General features: G+C 39.7%; 1 protein-coding gene across 2 annotated transcripts in view; it reads left to right on the top strand.

Moving 5' to 3' along the window:
* MRPS27 (mitochondrial ribosomal protein S27) overlaps positions 1-21,272 on the top strand; it is a 113,758-nt gene that overhangs the window by 8,190 nt on the left and 84,296 nt on the right. For both annotated transcript variants that reach the window (XM_065905666.1, XM_065905665.1), the window contains exons 2-4: positions 2,137-2,214; positions 16,254-16,324; positions 18,307-18,365. In XM_065905666.1, coding sequence (XP_065761738.1) covers positions 2,137-2,214; positions 16,254-16,324; positions 18,307-18,365 — 208 coding nt within the window. The remainder of the gene's footprint in view (positions 1-2,136; positions 2,215-16,253; positions 16,325-18,306; positions 18,366-21,272) is intronic.

The following is a 21,272-nucleotide window of genomic DNA, read 5'->3' as shown; positions in this document are numbered from 1 at the left end:
TTTTTGTGTGGATCCATGATTTCATTTCTCTTAGGTACATATGTGAAAATGGAATTGTTGGGTTACCTAGTAACTCCATGTTAACATTCTGCAGATCTGCCAAACTTTTCCAGTGTGGCTGCACCATTTTACATTCATACCAGCCATGCATGAGCCAGATTTCTCTACATCCTTATCAACAGCTGTTATCATCTGCCTTTTTGATCATAGCCATCCTAAGTGGATGTGTAGTTGTATTTCAGTATATTTTGCATTTCCTTAATGGGAAATGATATTAAACATCTTTCCATATACTTATTGGCCATATATTTATGTGTGTTCAATTTATATGTGTGTGTGTGTTTTAGAAATGTTTGTTCAGATCCTTTGCCCATTTTTCTGTTGAGTTGTCTTTTTAAATTTTGAGTTGTAAGAGTTTTTTTTTTTTCTTGGTTGTTGTTCAGTCACTCAGTCATGTCCAGCTGTTTGTGACCCCATGGACTGCAGCATGCCAGGCTTCCCTGTCCTTCACCGTCTCCTGGAGCTTGCTCAAACTCATGTTCATCGAGTCGGCAGTGCCATCCAACCATCTCATCCTCTGTCGTCCCCTTCTCCTGCCTTCAATCTTTCCCAGCATCAGGGTCTTTTCCAATGAGTCAGTTCTTCACATCAGGTGGCCAAAGTATTGGAGCTTCAGCATCAGTTATTCCAGTGAATATTCAGGACTGATTTCCTTTAGAATTGACTCATTTGATCTCCTTGCAATCCAGAGGACTCTCAAGAGTCTTCTCCAACACCACAGTTTGAAAGCATCAATTCTGCAGTGTACAGCCTTCTTTATGGTCCAGCTTACATCCGTACATGACTACTGGACAAACCATAGCCTTGACTAGATGGACATTTGTCGGCAAAGTAATGTCTCTGCTTTTGAATATGCTGTCCAGGTAGGTCATAACTTTCCTTCCAAGGAGCAAGTGTCTTTTAATTTCCTGGCGGCTGTCACCATCTGCAAGTGATTTTGGAGCCCAGAAAATTAAGTCTGTCACTCTTTCCATTGTTTACCCATCTATTTGCCATGAAGTGATGGGACCAGATGCCTTGATCTTCATTTTTTGAATGCTGAGTTTTAACCAAGTTTTTTCAGTCTCCTCTTTCACCTTCATCAGGAGGCTCTTTAATTCCTCTTCACTCTGCTATAAGGGTGATGTTATCTGCATATCTGAGGTTATTGATACCTCCTGGCAATCTTGATTCCAGCTTGTGCTTCATCCAATCTGGCATTTTGCATGATGTACTCTGCATATAATAAATAAGCAGAGTGATAATATACAGCCTTGATGTACTCCTTTCCTTATTTGGAACCAGTCCATTATTCCATGTCCGTTTCTAACTGTTACTTCTCGACCTGCATACAGGTTTCTGAGGAACCTGAGATTCTGGGTACAAGTCTCTAATCAGATAAATGATGTGCAGATATTTTCCTCCTGTTCTGAGTTATCCTTTCTCTTTCTCGATGGTGTCTTTGAAGGATAAGTTTTGACTTTCAGTTGTCATTCCTCCTTTCTCATTTATTCCTTGAGCTCTTGTCTGTTGAGCACTGTCACATGCCAGGCATTGTCACAGGTGTCATCTTGTGGGTTACCGCAGGTTTGGCTTGTTAGATTCCTCTTCTTTACCCACTAGGTGCTCGGTACTCTCTGCTGTATGTGAAATAAGGGTAAATGTGCTGATCCAAGTCAGATGGAAAATTTTTAGGACTAACTAATGATGATAAAGTCATTTAATGAGTTAAGCAACCATTTAGCAAGTATTTGGGGTTCTAAGAAGGAATTTTAAGGCTTATCTAGGCTCTTTGTCAGTAGAAACAAATGGCTCCTAGGGTCTAAAGTATTAGGAACAAAATCAGCAGCAGTTTTACTCATAATATTATAACAGAAATTTTAACAGGTTTTCTGCATTTTCTTCCTGTGAGAGGTTGAATGCATGTTGTCATGAACTGAATTGTAAACCTGTGCAATATTGGTTACAGTTTCATAACAGATCTTTAAATAGTCTAGTAAATGGAAAATGTGGCAAAGATATGCTTAATAAAAACACATGTATAAACTGAACATGTATTGAAACCATGCCTGTTGAGGTAATTGTTTTTTTCCTCAGGTAAAAGATGCCTACTTTCTGCAGCATATGTGGACAGCCGCAAATGGGAAGCAAGAGAAAAAGAAGATTGTCACCTGGGTAGGTACTTACTATGCTATTATATATATTATTTCCAATCACTCCATGTTAGTTACTGTATATTCATTCATGAGATGTATGTGAAATGCTTTTATGATAATCCAATCAAATAAGCATATTTTAAGTCTTAAAAAGAATTAGACCATTGTTTCATATGTGGTAGAATTATTTTTTCTTTCTTGCAAATTTCTCTTTCATTTTTGCCTTGACACTCTCTCTGGATTATGTAAACATTATTTTGTCTTGTTTTCTGTTCATTTTTATCATATAGTTAGTTACCATGCATCCTGACTTTATCTGCAGAATCAGTCTTTATCATGATGGTTAAAAAATGATTATTTTCCAAATTCATTAATACCTCCACATTTACTAATTAGTACTCAGTATTTACAGTAAACAAGAAGCCTCCCTTTTCTCCCACTTTTTGCTCTTTCTCTGTTTATTATCAATATGATCTTGTAGATTGCTTTTATTCTTTTAATGATTCATTACCATCCTTACCATTATTTCAATAGCCAGATTCTCCCGAATTCTCTCAAATTTGGCTAATGGAAGCCCTTTCAAGCTGGCTCCCAGTGTTCCATCTTGTACGTTTCCTGCTGTAACCCTGAAATCAGTTGCAATTAACCCTTAAACAATGGAGGTGAAGGGCACCCACCCTCAGCACAAAAATCCTCTTATAGCTTCTAGTTGGTCCTCCCTGTAAGTGGTTTCTTCCTAGCCAAGTTTCCAAATCTACGGATTCAACTGGATCACGCGTGTAACCCGAGTACACGTTTAGTGAAAGAAATGTTTGTGTGAGTGAGCCTGCACAGTTCAGACCTGTTTTGTTCAAGGGCCAACTGGATTTCTCCAAAGAGCACTGGTTCCTTTTACTAGGAAATGGTATTAGAAACCAAGGTCTATGCACTAGGCATCCCCTTGCTACTGTGGAATTTTTGCTTCTTTGCCCATTTAGTGGACAGAGCTAGGGAAAATATGTATACATACACACATAAACATAACATATGTTCTCATATATATATATGAGCTTACATGTACATATTTTACAAATTATGAGTTCATTCTGAAACCTCAGTTCATCTCTCTGCAGACTTCTTCCTTGCCTTCCTGTCTTCCGTATTTTTATCTCCCTTCTGTACTGAACACACTGGCTCCCAGAGGGCCAGTGTTTTGTTGTGGCTGTCAGTCTCGGTACTGCCTGTTATCATTTCTGACTTCTACCCAGTGAAAAGTGAAAGTGAAAGTCGCTCAGTCATGTCTGACTCTTTGCGACCCCGTGTACTATACAGTCCATGGAATTCTCCAGGCCAGAATACTAGAGTGGGTAGCTGTTCCCTTCTCCAGGGGATCTTCCCAACCCAGGAATCAAACCCAGGTCTCCCCCATTGCAGGCAGATTCTTTACCGCTGATCCACCAGGGAAGCCCCTTCTACCCAGTAAGTACCAATAATGCCCTACAGTCATTTTGACAGTCAAAAAAGAAAAAATACCACTAGGTATTCTGAAATGTCCTTGAGGGCCTTTTGGTACTCCTTTTGGGAACCACTATTCTAATGTTGAAAGCAACATGGGCTCAGTTAATTATATTGCAGAGCTTATTCTGATGTGCCATATATGTGGAAGTACAGAAATGAAGATGAAGAATTTCATAAAAGCTAGTTTTAACACTTTCCTAGGTATGAGGGAAAATTAGGAAACAGCCATTGTATTTGGTGCTTTGGTATGGATCAGCTCTGTTATTCGGAGACAAACCTAGGAAATACTGTCATGGATTCTTGAGTGAGCAGATGCTCTTTGCCAAAGAATAAGCATAAGTCTCCAGTGAATATATATCCCATGGAGGTGACTGTTTCCTCTCTGTTAAGATTAATGTACTTAAAAAAGCAGTACATACCAGCCACCAATTACTGAATACTATCCTGCCAACAATCCTTTCTGTACATCCCGAGGCCTTATCAAGTCAGAAGTGATTTTGTTCCTCATCCTGTATCTTACAGCACTTTTTACCTTGCGTGACGTGGTCCAGAGTGTGCACTTGAAGTGAAAATGTCTGGGTGTTTTTCCTATCTCTGCCAGCTTTCAGAACCTATGTCTCTTAACTGGGTTCCTGTACCTGTCAGGGATGATGATAATGCCTGCCCCAGATCATACTCGGACATATAGTAGCTGCTGCAGAAATATGTGAAAGGAATAATTTAGGATGTGAGGTGAGATGAGGTTTTGAAACTCAAACTGCTTGAAAGAAAAAGAGGCTCAGACAATATTTTCTTCCTACTGAGTAACAGAATATTATTAAAACTTGAGTTCATATGTGGTATTACTGCGTGTTTTCCTTGATTCTTTTTCTGTTTTTAAATTTATTTTTGGCCACGCCTGTCTCCCTTGCTGCCTAGGCTCTTCTCTAGTTGCGGGGTGGGGGGTGGGACGCGGCACTCTAGTTGGCTGAGCAGGTGCGCAGGCTTCTCACTGTGATGGCTCTTGTTGCAGAGCCTGGGCACTCTGGCGCGCAGGCTTCAGTAGGTGCGGGCACGTGGGACTCCAGAGCACAGGCTCAGTAGCTGTGGCGCAGGGGCATAGTTGCTCGGCAGCATGTGGGGTCTTCCAGGATCTGGGATTGAACCCGGGTGTCCTGCACTGGCAGGCGGATTTTTCACCACTGAGCCACCAGGGAAGCTCCCAAATTCCGTTTGAGCCTTCTGGCTGGGTTATGGCCCTGAGAAGCAGGCGGTGCATCTGGGACTGCATTCCCATGATCGGACAGTAGGTGGCAGTGTGGCTCCTCCGGAGACCCCAGAAGCCAGTGGAGCCGGGTGTTTTGGCACTGCCCTTTGGGAAGCGTTTCCTTTCGGACGTGCGCGGTGGGCTGCCCTCGGCATGTGGAGCGGTCTGATTGGGCGCTGTGTTCTGGTGCGGGCTCGCTGATTGGGGGAAGGCGCGGGGGGCGATATGAGGCTTTTACTCCGCGCGTCCCCATTGGAGGGCATGGAGTGGGGTGCAGGGAATCGTGCTGGCGGGGGGCGAAGATGCATGGGTGTGGGTGTGGGGCTTTGGCTTCCCTCATCTTAAGTGATTTTGCTTCCACAGATACTGGCGGAGGAGACCTGGATTCTCTCGAATCGTCGTGCAGCTGCGGTGCCTCTGTTCAGTCTCATTAATGGTTTTGTGTTAGAGCTTTGGGTGAGGGATGATGGAGATCTGTCCAGCTTCCCGTCTGAGAGTAATTTATTATTGTGGAGGTCTAGAATAAAAGCAGACGTGCAGTATACCTATTCTGTAGTCTGGGGGCAGGCAGGCCATGCATACAGGCCGGGTCCTCTGACACCAGAGTCAGAAGGCGCCTTCTCTTCACCGCAGTGTGTGTGCCCGACTCTGCGCTGAGCATTTCACGGGCACTGTTCCATGTCGTGTTCTCAACAGCCGGCTGAGGTAGCTGCTGTTTCCCTTAGAGCTGAGGAAAACGAGACCAGATCCTAACATCTGCTTAGGGCTATACATTATTCTGGAGAAGGGTAGGCAACCAACTCGCATAGTCTTGCCTGGAGAAACCCATGGACAGAGGAGCCTGGCACGTTACAGTGCATAGGATCTTACGGAGTCGGTCGTGACTTAAGCGACTTAGTACGCATACATACAGTATTCTTTTGTCTTTCTGCTCAGAAATAGGTTTCTTAGTGATTGCTGTAGTATTTGCAACTCTGCCTTACTGTCTTCTCTTGCACTGAAGCAGTGGATCTCTTGCTTTTAAAAAATATTTTTTGATTGTAGTATAATATATTTTGAAAAGTACACAGTTTGTAATGTACAGATTGATGAATTATCACAAAGTGAACAAACCTGTGTAAAAGAACATTCTTACCACTCCGGAAGCCCTTATTGTGGCTCCCATTCTCCTCTTCAAACCATTATTCTGACTTCTAATGAATGCCGTAGGTTATTACTTTTTAAAATGTTTTATGATAGAAAATGTAAAACATACAAAGGTAGAGTGAATGGCATAAGGAATCTTCTTTACCCATCACTTTTATTCAACCAGCTCATGGCCAATCTTTACTTCATCGCTATGTCTGCTTATTCCCCCATCCTGATCTTTTGGATGATTTTGACACAGGTCTCAGACAGTATATATCATTTTACCCAGAAATATTTCATTTCAGTTCAGTCGCTCAGTGGTGTCCAACTCTTTGCGACCCAATGAATCGCAGCACGCCAGGCCTCCCTGTCCATCACCAACTCCCGGAGATTACTCAGACTCATGTCCATTGAGTCGGTGATGCCATCCAGCCATCTCATCCTCTGTTGTCCCCTTCTCCTCCTGCCTTCAATCTTTCCCTGCATCAGGGTCTTTTCCAATGAGTCAACTGTTTGCATCAGGTGGCCAAAGTATTGAAGTTTCAGCTTCAGCATCAGTCCTTCCAATGAACACCCAGGACTGATCTCCTTTAGGATGGGCTGGTTGGATCTCCTTGCAGTCCAAGGGACTCTCAAAAGAGTCTTCTCCAACACCATAGTTCAAAAGCATCAATTCTTCACCTCTCAGCTTTCTTCACGGTCAAACTCTCACATCCGTACATGACCACTGGAAAAACCACAGCCTTGACTAGACAGACCTTTGTTGGCAAAGTAATGTCTCTGCTTTTTAATATATGCTGTCTAGGTTGGTCATAACTTTCCTTCCAAGGAGTAAGCGTCTTTTAATTTCATGGCTGCAGTCACCATCTGCAGTGATTTTGGAGCCCAAGAAAATAAAGTCAGCCACTGTTTCCACTGTTTCCCCATCTATTTCCCATGAAATGATCAGACCAGGTGCCATAATCTTAGTTTTCTGAATGTTGCGCTTTAACATTTCAGTGAGTGAGTAAGTGTGAAATCATTCAGTCGTGTCTGACTCTTTGTGACCCCATGAACTGTAACCTACTAGGCTCTTCCGTCCATGGGATTTTCCAGGCAAGAATACTGGAGTGGGTTTCCATTTCCTTCTTCTGAGGATCTTCCCCACCCAGGGATCGAACCCGGGTCTCCCGCATTGTAGGTAGACGCTTTACCGCCTGAGACATACGTCTAAAAGATAAGGATATTTTTAATACTGTTATAGCACCTATAGTATTAATAATCATTTAAATATGAAATAGCAAGTCAGTGTTCAAATTTTCTTAATACTGATACATTTTTTAATGATCATGCCCATAAGGTCCAGGTAATGCAGCTGGTTATGTGTCCCCGCTTATCTTACCTCTTTTTAAATCTTTTAATGGAAACATGCAAAGGTAGAGAGAATAGTTGGAGACGGAAATGGCAACCCACTCCAGTATTCTTGCCTGGAGAATCCCATGGACAGAGCCTGGTGGGCTGCCGTCTGTGGGGTCACACAGAGTCGGACATGACTGAAGCGACTTAGCGGCAGCAGCAGAGAGAATAGTATATAAAGAACCCCCATGGTGTGTCACCCAGAATCAATGGTTATCAGTTCCCTGCCAGTCTTGTTTCATCAAGCCCCTACCACCTCACCAGATTACTTTTTCACAAATTCTTATCTGAACTTTTTATACTTATTTTGATATAAAAATAGGTAGGATTTTAAAAATATATATATAACTATAATAGCACTCATATCATTACTAAAAATTAGTAATTCCTTAACATTATTAAATATTTGCTCAGTGTTCACATTTCCTCAAATGTCTTAATACACTTCTTTTTAATTTATAGTTTGTTGAAATGGATTTCAGGTAAGGTCCATATGTTGCAATATGTTGACATGATTTTAATCTATAGGTTTCTCTTTGTCTATTTCTTGAAGAAAATGGGTCTTTTGTAGTTTCCCACATTCTAGATTTGCCATTTTCACCCTAATGGTAGTATTTAATACGCCATCCTTATAAAACTGGCAGTTGGAGAGAAAAGCTTGATCAGATTTTTTGTATTTTGTTTTTTCTTTTGACATGAGTGCTCCATAAGCAGTGCCATTTACTGCTGTCAGGAGGCACGCAGCACTTGGCTGTCACTTTAATGTTAAAGGCCATTTGTGAACATTGCTTAGATCCATTATTTTCTTAGAAGCTGCAGAATGTTGCTCTTTTATTTCTATAATTTCTTCCTCATTTATTACCCAGAAAATTTTTGTTAAAGAATTTCTTTTCATCAGTAGTTAAGTTATCCTGAGTTATAGTTTGTATGGAGAGGCAGCTTTGAAAATAATGAATTGACTGCCTACCATCCTCTAAAGGTTATCAACGAGGGTTTTAATTTTGTTTTTTTAATAGCATGAATTCATGGACTTATGTATTCCAGACATTTTAATCCATTGCAGTTTGTATTTTTTATTGAAAGAGCCTTAGTTTTCCAGTTAGGCTCTGTAAAGCCCTGGTAGTTCTTGAACTTTCCAACTCAGATCAGAAGATTTCCATTTTAGACTGCTTCTGTACTGGGCTTCCCTTTGGTTAAAATAAACACTGAATTAAAGCTTTGTCTCTGAAATTTCTTCATTAGCTGTGCAGATCTACTGGGGAGGTACAGAGTGAAAGTTAGCAGCATCAGCCAGTTAGCAGCTGCTGAATCACAGACTGGGGCTTGCAGTGAATAGAATTCAGGAGAAAATCATGCTGGGGAACTGGGTGGTAGGAGGGCAGGTCTCCTGGGGGAAGTCCCTGGGTTCCACGACAAGTTCGCTTGATCATCCTGCCAGGGGCAAGAGCCTGGGTGACTTAAGCTGAATAGGTTTTTGAGCCCTACTGAATTAAATATTTTATTTCTGACTTTTTCATTTTATAAGTAGTTATAAAGTAAGGGATACCTTTTAGTTTTAGTTACTGACTTTTTGTTTCTGGTTGTTGGGTTTTTTTTTGGCAGGAAGATGGGGGAGCGGAATTCAGATTGAAACCAAGCACTGTGACCATCTCTCACCTTATCTAGACACTTCTCTCATTGGCTGAGGTTTAGTTTTTCTGTGTCATTTCAGCTGTGGAGCTTTTTGGCTTGTTGCAGTAGTTTTTCAAATCCTGCTTTTGGAGCTTGATGGAGATTTTCTGAGGCCTGCTTTCCTGTTCGCATATCTGTAACATAGATTCATTTGCTAGATTTCATAATGACCATCTGTTGACCATTCTAGAGGTGGGTCTGACCTGTGTACATCATCTTCCTTTAGTCTTAGTATTACGTGTACAAAGCTTGCCTTCGCAGTTTTTCCTTTATTATTTTATAGCTTCTGGTGACAGACAAATAGAAGGAAATCTAAATATTTATATTCAGAATGGTTCCTAGGTTAATTTTTTCTAATTCCTTCTATTATTTCCATACATGGAAATGGTCTTCTCTCCCTATTTTTCTTTTTAAATGTGGGAAACAAAAACAGAGTTTCAGCCAGTGTTTTCCAGATCACTTCTTTTAGGAAATAAAATAATAACTTGTACCTAGTTCTTTAAGAATTATATAAATTAGATAAGGTATGCAGATGGTCCTACATCCACAAAGAGCTTAACATTGACTGAATGGTTAACCGTGATGTACAAGTTACACAGAAATCATGAAAAACTGAAACCATCTAATAATTTCTCACCTAAATCTCCCAGAGTTCAATAGAGGATCCATCTTTCCTTCAGAGATTTTCCTCATCACAACTTTGACCCAGAGACTATCCTGCTTTATAAGAGGCATCTTTCCTAGCACATTGCTACTATAGATTTTGTGATCATTAAAAAGATTATCATTTTTTTCTTAGAATTTTATATACTTTGAAGCTGTGTTACTTTGATGTGTACACCATGTTAAAATTATCTTCCTGGAAAAATGGGTTTGTGATCATTATGTAATGACCATCTAACCTGAAAAAGGAAGGCCTTTTACTTTAATCTGTTGTGTCTGATATTAATATAGCTGCACCAGCTTTCTTTTGGCCACTTTTTTGCCTAGTACATTTTTCATATAGATATTTTTAGCTCTTCATGTGTTCATATGATTTATATAGCTGGATTATGTATTTTTAAAACTGATCTGACAATTGTCATGTTTGTAACTGGAAAGTTTAGTCCATTTACATTGTCATTTTATGATCAGTGATTTATTTGGACTTATTTCTGCCATATTTTGTGATTTGTCTCATCTTTATTCTTTTTTTCCTATCTTCTTTTCAATTGGTTGTGGTATTTTTGTTTTTTACATTTCCCCAAAAATTATATCCTCTATTTCTGCTCTTTCAGAATGGTAGATTTTACCATTCTAACTCTATATCTTTTAGATGATTGCTTCATAACTTCTAGCATACATATTTACTTTAAATTCTAGGGTTAATCACACTCTGCTGTCCTTTAGTCCAGTCACATAACCCCCAACTGTATGATACTGTCTAATATTAAAGTTTTTTCCTTTAAAACATGTAAACACGTAAGACATTATTATTTTAAACAATTTCCCCCAGACCGAATCAATTTTATTTACTTACCATTCTTTCTAGCATCTCAAGTCTTTTTTAAAGGATCATTTTCTGTCTTCTAAAAAACACAACTTGTAAAAATTTCCTTTAGTGATACTCGTTGCTAATAAATTCAGTTTTTGTTTTAAAATGTCTTTTTTTTTCCATTAAACTTAAAAGATAGTTTTGTTAGATGTGTAATTCTCTTTTGATTGTATTTACTCCCAGCATGTTATTCTACTGTTTTCTCTTGTTTCTAGTGAGAAAACACCTGTTGGTATAGTTGCTTTTCTTTACCTTCTGGCTACTTTTAGTCTTCTTATTTTTCAGTTTAAGTGTAATGTATCATGGTGTGGGTTTAATTTTACTTAGTTGACTTGAGATTTTTTGTGTTTCCTGAATCTGAGAATAGATGATTTCTATCAGTTCTAAAAAAAACTTAGCTATTAGCTCGTCATGTATCAACTCTCCCTATTCTCTATAGTAACAATGTCTTCTGGAAATTCAAGTTAATATATTTTAGACCTTACTACTCTATTTTCTGGGCTTCCCTGGGCCTGCAATGTAGGAGACCCTGGTTCGATTCCTGGGTTGGGAAGATCCCCTGGAGGAGGGCATGGCAACCCACTCCAGTATTCTTGCCTGGAGAATCCCCAAGGACAGAGGAGCCTGGTGGGCTACAGTCCATGGGGTCACAAATCAGACACAGCAGAGTGACTAAGCACGCACATTCTATTTTCTGTATCTCTTAATGCCTTTTTTGTACTTTTCATTTTTATTCATCTCTGCTGCAATCTTCTGTCTTGTAGTTCCTTTTAGATTTTTCAGGTTGGTAATTCTCACCTCACTTGTATCTAATCTGCTCTTTAACTTACTGAATTTCTTTTTTACAACTTTGTCGATATGTTATTTACATAGAATATACCGCACATACTCAAAGTGTGCATTTTGACGAGTTTTGACATATGTATGTGTATGTCTGTCCATGAAATCATCACTACAGTCAGGATGATAAGCATGCTTGTCACCCCCGCCCCCACATTCTCTCCTCCTCCTTTGTGGTCCTTTCTGCTCTTCCTGCCCACCTTCCCAGGAAACCGCTGGTATTCTTTGTTATCATAGATTAGTATGTATTTTCTATAATTTTATGTAGTAAAATCAGCTTTTTAAACCACTTAAACCACAATTCTCAAGTTGGTGTATCTCGTATGACATAGGAAGTGTGGATTAGGGCCTCAGAGATGTGAGGCTGACTTCATGGCTTAGAATCCTTGGGGCACGGCATCCTCGCTGTTTCCCTTTGCGGAGTCCGTTACTTTCCAGTTCACCTTCACTGCAGGTAAAACGCTAGGCAGTCCTGGCTTTACCTGATGATCTGTGAAACAGCTTCCCACCTTACAGAGGCCTTGGTTCTGTCCCGTCCCCTGAAAGTCATTGAGACCACAGCTCTGTGTCCCTGGGGCCGGCAGATGCTCTCAGAATACCGCTGCCATCAGTAGTCCCTTAAACACGCGAGGTTTGTGCCTCCGTCTTGCCTTTGGCCTCTGATGATTAGACCTATCTTCTTGAAACCTCAGTCATATATTTGACAGGTTTTCTAAACATTTTATTTAGATGTTTTATTTTTATAGTAGGGAGACTTTTTTTTAAAAGCTATTCAGTCCACCTTATTGCTGAGATGGAATTGAGTTTAATACTATCTTCAAACTTAGCAGCAACATCCGAGACTTGTTTTGTGTTCCCTCCATGGTGGCTCTCAAAGTAACTTACTTAAGTGCTTGCCAGGCTACCTCACAGTCTCCTGGGGCTTTTGTTTAAAAATTTGTGTTTCCATGGTCTCATCTCAAACCTATGGAATTAGAGTTGTCCTCTGGGTGTGAAGCCTAGGAATCTGACATTTTGAAGTTTTAAAGCCTCTCAGGGTTTCAAATCCTTAAGCAGGATTATATTTCGAATAGTGTGGGGGTCCTCACATAAAATCCTTTATGTCCTTAGACTATCAGCGATTTTTTTCCTTCAAACAAAAAGAACATTTTCATACTAACATACACTTCATTTTCTGGACATATTTCCCTATTGTCTATACAGCTTTAAGTTTTGTTAAATGAAGGATTCAAATTTCAGGCCCATTTTCCTTTAGAGTCTTTGTTGACCTCAACCATCCACTGCAGTGTGTGTTCCTAAGGAGATGAGTGACAGGCAAGAAGGCATCTTCTGTGGCACAGCCCTTTGAATAAAACCTGGGCATCTGCTGGCCCCTCGCTGAAATGTGACGTGTGACTGTGACTGCCGAGCCCACGGTCCAGAAGCCTGTGGCGCTGGCCCGCTGCAGGCCGCAGCTGCCCCAGCTTTAGTGGCCATCCCTGTTCGGTGTGGTTTTCTGCTTCATTCATCATGCCACTGCTATCATGTGAGGTGATTGGTGCATATTATATTTAGCAGTAAACCTTTCTCTGACTTATAGTATGCAAATATTATTTATCAGTTGCTGGCTCTACAGCTGTTGCCTTTTTTTGAGGCCCCAGTTGATTTCACTTGACTGAAGATATCTTGGTGTAAAAGATTAAAGTGGAATCTTGACTCTACACTATAGAAGCCAACTCAGTCCAAATGTTTAGCTACATACTGTGCATTATATGAAACCCACGAAGAAATGGAGGTCACTTTAATTCGGCCAGTAGATCCAAATCTTGCAATTTTTTGGTTAAAATTTAAATTTTGATTAAAGGGAGTTGATTCTTTATATTGCCTATCATCTCAACATAAGAGTCTTGATTATGAAGAGATCATAAAGATTTGGTGTCTTGGGAATGCTGTTTAATATCATTCTGTGAACAGTTAGATTTAACAATATTAATTTGCCTTAGTGTGAAGAGGTTTTAGGGACTTCTTTGTATGTGTGTATTTGTGTTTTAAAATTTTTAAATCACATAGTATCAACCCCTTTAAGATAGTCATAAGAAAAATTAGTAACTTTTTACATCAAATCAGGTGTTAGGGGTTTTGCAGAATTCCTTTCCCCTAGTAGCTAGAGTCACTGAGAGCATTACCCCAGGGGAAAAAAAGAGAAAAATATTTGTTAAGTGCACAGCAATAGGTCTTCAACAAATACTTAGCAATTGATTCCCTGGTGCCTTTTTGCTTGATATTAATTTCTTTCACCAGGGAGAAAAAAAATACTTGAAAGTCCAAGTTTTAGAGTTGACTCGAACAGCATGGGTTTGAACTGTGCGGGTTCACGTCCACGCGGACTGTTTTCAGCACAGCTCACACGATGCCGCTGGGTGAGCCCTCGGATGCAGAGAGCCGCTGGGGGGCTTGAGCGTCTACGCGTGTTGGTGTCTGCAGTGGGGCTGAGACCAGTCCCATGGAGCACCAGCGCATAGCTACTTCTGTTTTCTTCCTCTCTCCTCTCTTTCTTACTCCCTTGCTTCATTCCTTTTATTTATTTACTTAGATACATTGAGTGCCTTTCATAGAACTCTTGCAGGAACTGAGACTATGTCAGTGAATTACAAGTCCTAGCCTTCATGGTTTTTCCTTCTAAGTATAAAAGACAGAAAAAAACAAACCAAAAAAAACCACCACCAACAAACATAGAGCAGTGTGTGTGGGCATTTGTAGATCATAGAAAATATTCTGGATTTTATTTTATTATTTTGTTTTAATATTCATTTGTTTGGCTGTGACAGGTCCTATTTGCGGCACTTGGAATCTTTTTGGTTGCAGCGTGTGGGATCTTTAGTTGTGGCTTGTGCACTCTGAGTTGCAGCATGCGGGTCTATTTCCCTGACCAGGGGTTGAACCCAGGCCCCCTCCATTGGGAGCATGGACTCTTAGCCACTGGGCCACCGGGGAAGCCCCTCTGGATTTTATTCCAAGTGTGATAGGAAACTGTTGGCTGGCTGAGACAAGAAAATAACAGGATCTGACTTATCTTTTAAGAGGCTCAGTCAGACTGCTCTGTGGAGATGAGGTTGTAGGTGTGGGGACAGTAGTTAAGGTGACTAGTCAGGAGGTGAGAGGTTAGCTGTGGTAATGGTGACACATATAAATTTCAGATCTAGCGCTTATATGATTTGCTGGTACATGGTTACAGAGTATGAAAAAGAGTGGAATCAACAGAGATGCCTTAGTTTTTGGCCTGAATAAGCCAGTTAACACGCAGCCATTTAATGAGATGGGAAAGGCTTGGAGGAAAGCAGGTTTGGAGTGGAAGGTTGGAGATTTAAGAAGACAAGCAATGTTAAGATACCACACGGAAATGTCACCTATGCAGTTGGAAGTAAAAGTCTGGAGTTACAGGCAGAAGTCAGGTTCGGCATATACGTGTTCAGTCAGTAGTCTGTAGATGATGATTAAAGCTCTGTGGAGGGAGAGAATGAGATAGCCATGGAGCGAGCAGATGGTGGAGTCTGCTCCTCAGGGCACGTCAGCATCAAGAAGTCAAGAGGAGGAGATCCTGCAAAGGAACCCAGTAAAGAGAAAAAGAACGTTTCATGAAGGATAGAATGGTCAACTATTGTCAGAGAAAGGTGAGGTAAGATGAGGATGAAGAATTAACCACTGTATTTAACAAAGTGGAGGTGGACTTTGGTGTCGGCAGTGAGGAAACCGGTCTGATTTCAGTGGGTCCGAGAGAGGCTGGCACTAGGGAAGTGGTGACAGTGGCATTGGGGAGACTCCTTGGAAGTGGGGCCGAGAAGGAGCGGGAGAGAGAGGAGGGGGCCACAGGGAATGTTTGCTGTTTTTGGTTTTTGTTTGTTTAATGAACTACATCCTTTGTTTAAGAAAAGGAAAAAAAAATGGAGGCAGAGTCTGTGGACACAGATGCTGGTAGCCTGGTAGACCTGATAGGATAGGGTGCCCACGATGGCTTCTGTTTTATACGAAGGGAAGTAAGGCACAAGCCGTGGGCTGAGAGGGAGAGGAGAAGGCGACGGAGCACACGGGCTGTAAGTTCTAGAAGCAGTGAGCAGGCACGAAGTAATTATTTTGGAGACTTGTGTTGCCTGTTATTCTAGATCTTTTTGAACTCTGAGATAACAGTGTAATCTTAGGAATACCAAGTATATGTATGGATGTTCTGGTAAAAGGATCCAGAATAGGAATAGTTGAGGCTGAAAATCACTCATTGTAGCCACAGTGCCTTGCCGTCTGATTTGTCCAAGGGATGTGTAAAAGTCATTTCATAAGTTCCAACTGAAAACATTTTTGAACAGCTAATATCAGTTTGTTTATCTGGTTCAAAATGCAGAAGGAACAAATGTGTAAGCATTGAAGAATCTCCTTTTCTTGGCCACTACCATCTAATTCCTTTCCCTGGAGTCTGTCAATAATAACACTTTCTTGTGTCTTCTTCCAGAGATATTTTACGGGTCCATTTTTAAAAAGCTAAATCTATGCTGGGGTTTTTAAAACAATCCTTTCTCCAATCAAGTAAACACTTTAAAAAAAATTATACTAATATTTCTCTATTCTCTTTAATTTATTAATAATTTTTTAAAAGAGCATCCCTTTTAATACTGACTTCATAATGTTGACAGCCATCTGGCAGGAGCTGAATCTGTTAGATTTTTCTTTAGAAATATGTATAGTTAACAAGGTTCTTTTTGCTTCTTTGTCTTCACAGCTGATCTAGCATCCTTGATGGATAAAACGTATGAGAGAAAGCTGCCTGTTAGTTCTTTAACAATATCACGGGTAAGAAAACTTACTTATATTTTCAAGGAAGAAGGAGAAAGAAAGCAAGAAAGACTATTCGTATAGATGAGACTGTGTAAATAAAGACCATCTTTTATAGGAAATATTTTTCCAGAGTATCATATGTTTTTATAATTACTAATAGATATTTTATGATGAAGTAGTAACTTTCTTTGACAGGAACAAAAGGTAATAAATTTATCAGACTCTGATGTCAGTGATCAGTGTTGTTTATCTAACTTAATTTCCCAGGATGTGATATGATGCCATCATTTTTTTCAAAGTTGATATACTTTTCAAAGTGGTAGTATTCACTTGTTAATATTAGAAGTAACTTTGGTAGTTGAGAAAGTCTGTAAAAGACTTAATTTTAGGCTGCTACAGAGCATTAGATGGGAGAATAATCTTAGACTAGGAATCAAAAATAGAAATTGATCCATTGGCCATTAGTGACGAGCTTCTAGGCCAGCTGTTGTGCTGGTTTCTTAACGTTATCTCACTGTTCTCATAGCAGCCATATGAGATAAGCCTTGTAAATATCTCTGTTTTGCATGTAAGACTCAGAATGGTTGATGGGTTTCCCAATTTTACATAGTTTATAGGTGGAAAAATTGGGCTTTAAACCCAGATCTCTGTGGCATCAGAGTTCTTTTCTGTTGCCTCCCAGAAATAGACCTCATCTTGTCTTCATGAATTTCCTTTGTGACATTGGGCAACTGGGCCCTCTCTCAATTTCCTCATTCAGTATGGAGATAGTAGTATCTTCCTCACAAGGCTTATGTGATGCTAAATTGAGATCTTAGTTGTGAAAACTCTTTGTAGAAATTAATGGCACCATAAAATTGAAAAGACTGTTAAATCCAGGAGAGGAAAAATAAAGAAACCATCATCCCTTTTAGTCTCAGTGCTTTTTTTCTGCTTTTAGTTGGAAAATATCAAACTGTTCAGCTTGATCATAACCTAGTAATTTTCATATTGGAGAGGAGCTGAAAGACCACTGGTTCATCCCTTATATGATGGATAAAATCTCTGTAGCCATAATGCCTGGTGTTTGTTTAGGCAGCACTTCAAAGTTTAAAGAACTTTGATGTAAGAGCTTTCACATACATTTTCTTGTTGGTTGGAGCTTCATACTCTTCAGTTCAGGTGCCTTTATCCTGTTTATGCAGATGAGCAACTAAGTTCCAGAGAGACTGTGTCATCTGTTTATGCCACACAGCATGCAGTCAGGAGAACTAGTTCTTGGTCCTGTGTTTGAACCATATTTTATCTGCCCCTTAATAAGATTTCTAAATCGAATCTATTAAGTCCTCCCAAGAGGACCCAGAAGTCTCCCCTCTACTCTCCTCTCCGTCCTCCTGAAGTCTTAACTTTATTCACTACATCCATTATTTCCTACTCCATCCTTTTTGCCTCTGAGTCTTTAGTTTAGAGTAGAATTCATTGCCAGAAGAGTCTTTTTCTGTTTCTCAGGTTTAGAGTTAAGGAACACACTGGGGTTATTTTGTGGGTCAAAAGGAGACTTGGTTGGTAGACAAGTTGACTGGTCCATAGCAGACCAAATCAGATAGGAAAAATGGATATAAGATCAAGTTCTCTAAATTTAGATTTTCCTCTTTTGGGTCACGTTTTTTCAGCCATTAGAGTCTTCATCTTCTGAACTGTTGTGTTTCCATGTATTTGGAGCTTGGAAAACAGAGAAAGTATCAAGATTTAAAGATAAAGGAAAATATCAGTGACTCATTATAGAGTAAGAAGAGCCCTTTCTTGTTGGAGCGGGGTTGTGTTCAGTTTTCAGTTTTTCTAACCAAGGTCGTTCTACGTATAGAGAAAGAGAGGACATTGTAGGTTCTTTGTTGGTGTTAGCATGAAGTGGTGTGAAGGGTGGAGCCACACTACGTGAACCCTGTCCTAATAAAATGACTGGTTAATTTTTAAGGTCAGTATGTGACTTAGACTCAATACCTTTTTCCGTCTTTCAGTTTGTGGACAACATTTCATCTCGAGAAGAGATAGACCATGCAGAGTATTACCTTTACAAGTAAGTTTTTCATTTCATTTGACTGTATATTCTCGTCTCACATCCCTTTTATAGTGGAAGATCATTAGTACTGTATGTAATGTTCAGTATCTTGCTTTTGACGTTTGTGCTTTGGCGATCTTTCCACATCGGTGTGTAGAGAGCTTGGTCGTTTTTTTATAACTGCATCATATTCCTGACTATGAATGTGTTATGTTATTTATTTACTTTTGGTTGTGCTTGATCTTCATTGCTGTGTTTAGGCTTTCTTAGTTGTGGTGAGGGCGGGCTACTCTAATCTGGTGTGCAGGCTTCTCATTGTGATGACTTCTCTTGTTGTGGAGCACAGGCTCTAGGCATGCAGGCTTCAGTAACTACAGCCTGTGGCCTCAGTAGTCGTGGCTTTGGGGCCCTAGGCTGTGCAGGCTCTGCTAGTCGTGGCTCACGGGTGTAGTTGCTCCGAGGCATGTGGAGTTTTCCTGGACCAGAATTGAACTTGTAACCTTTACATTGGCAGGTGGATTCTTATCCACTGTACTTCCAGGGAAGTCCTGAATATGTTATTTAAATCATTCCCTACTCTAGGGCCTTTGTGTTGTTTTTACTTTTTGTATCATGTACAACACAACCATTAATAATCTTTTACATAGGTAATTTTGCACAGAGTTCTCATAAGTATATATATTTAATATATGTATGTAGATGTAATGATGCATATGTATTGACATACATACATATTTAGTTTTAGTAACTTTTCCAAAGCTTGCCCAACAGAGGTATTTTCATACTACTGGGTTTTTGTTACTCTGATCAGAGAGAAAAATATGTCTGTATCTCTTCTCTCCCTTTTTTATTTATCCGGAAATACACTTTTTAAGCCCCATTCAGCACCTATTTTCTTCCTTTTTTTTAAATTTTAAACTTTGTTTTATATTGGGGTATAGCTGATTAACAGTGTTGCAATAGTTTCAGGTGAGCAGCAGAGGGCCTCAGCCGTACAAATGCATTTATCCTTTCTCCCCCAAACTCCCCTCCCATCCAGGCTGCCACATAGCATTGAGGAGTTCCATGTGCTATACAGTATATCCTTGTTGGTTATCTGTTTTAAATATAGCAGTGTGTATATGTCCATCCCAGACTCCCTAACTATCCCTTACCTCTGACAGCCATAAGTTCGTTTTCTAAGTCTGTAAGTCTCCTGTTATCTAAGTAAGTTCATTTGTATCATTTCTTTTTAGATTCCACGTCTAAGAAATTCAGGTGATATTTCTCCTCCTCTCTCTGACACTTCACTCAGTATGACACTCTCTTGGTCCATCCATGTTGCTGCATATGGCATTCTTTCATTCTTTTCAATGGCTGAGTAACATTCCATTGTGTGTATGTACCATATCATCTTTATCCATTCCTCTGTCAATGGACATTTAGGTTTCTTCCATGTCTTGGCTGTTGTAAATAGCACTGCACTGAACTTTGGGGTGTACGTTTCTTTCTGGATCATGTTTTCCTCCAGATGTATGCCCAGGAGTGGGACTGCAGGGTCATGTGGTAGCTCAATTTTAGTTTTCTAAGGAACCTGCATTCTGTTCTCCATAGCGGCTTTACCAGTGTACATTTCCACCAGCAGTGGAGGGGGGTTCTCTTTTCTTCACACCCTCTCCAGCATTTATTATTTGTGGATTTTTTAGATGATGGCAATTCTGGTTGGTGTAAGGTAGTTTTGATTTTGCATTTCTCTAATAATTAAGCAATGTTGAACATCTTTTCATGTATCTCTTGGTCGTATGTTTGTCTTCTTTGGAGAAATGTCTGTTATAGGACTTCTGCCCATTTTTTGATTGGGTTGTTTTGATGCTGTTAAGCATCATGAGCTCTTTGTAAATTTTAGAGACTAATCCCTTGTCAGTCACATCGTTTGCAAATATTTTTCCCGATCTGTGGGTTGTCTTTCCGTTTTGTTTATTGTTCCTTTGCTCTACAAAAGCTTTTGAGTTTAGAATTTATATGGTGACACAAAAGACGCTGAACAGCCACAGCAATCTTGAGAAGGAAAAGTGGAACTGGAGGAGTCAGGCTCCTGGCTTCAGGTTGTATTATAAAGCCACAGTCATCAAAACAGTATGGTACTGGTGCAAAAATAAAAATATAGTTCAGTGGAACAGGGTAGAAAACCCAGAAATAAACCCACGCACCTATGGTCAGTTAATTTATGACAAAGGAGGCAAGACTACCCAATGTTGGAAGGACAGTCTCTTCAATAAATGGTGCTGGGAAAACTGGACAGCTGCATGTTAAAAATTAAACTTTTTAAAGATCGTTCTTTAACACCATACACAAAAATAAGCTCCAAATACATGAAAGGCCTAAATATGAGACTGGAGACTATAAAACTCCTAGAGGAAAACATAGGCAGAACAGTCTCTGACATCGCAATAATTTTTTTTTTTTGGATCCTTCTCTCAGAATAATGGAAATGAAAACAAAAATAAATGAGACCTACTTAAGCACTATTTTCAACTAACACAATTCCAAAATTTTTCTGCATTGCTTCATTCTTTCTCACAACTGGGAACAATTCCACTGAACTTCAGATATACTCATCCCTGTGTACAAAGAAATGTGTTCATTAAAGCACCATCTATACCACTAAACACTGGAATAACCTAAAGCTCATTAAGTAAAAGATTGATCAAATAAATTATGATTTATTCTTGTAGTTGATTTTTCGTTTATCAAAAATTGTCACAGTGATACCTTACAACTGACTTTTCATGTGATTCCTTATTGTGATTTTAAAAGCCTGATTTATTCCAATTCCTAGGCAGCAAGAAAAGACTCAGACAGAAATTTAAAATGTTTCCAGTAAGCGTTACATTAGAATTTCCATTTGATCGTAACTTTTTTTTGGTCAAGAGAGTTTTCAGTTAT

Source organism: Muntiacus reevesi, chromosome 14, assembly GCF_963930625.1.
Source record: "Muntiacus reevesi chromosome 14, mMunRee1.1, whole genome shotgun sequence".
Taxonomy (NCBI): domain Eukaryota; kingdom Metazoa; phylum Chordata; class Mammalia; order Artiodactyla; family Cervidae; genus Muntiacus; species Muntiacus reevesi.
Note: the sequence above shows the minus strand (reverse complement) of the source record. Positions and strands in the feature narration are given on the sequence as shown.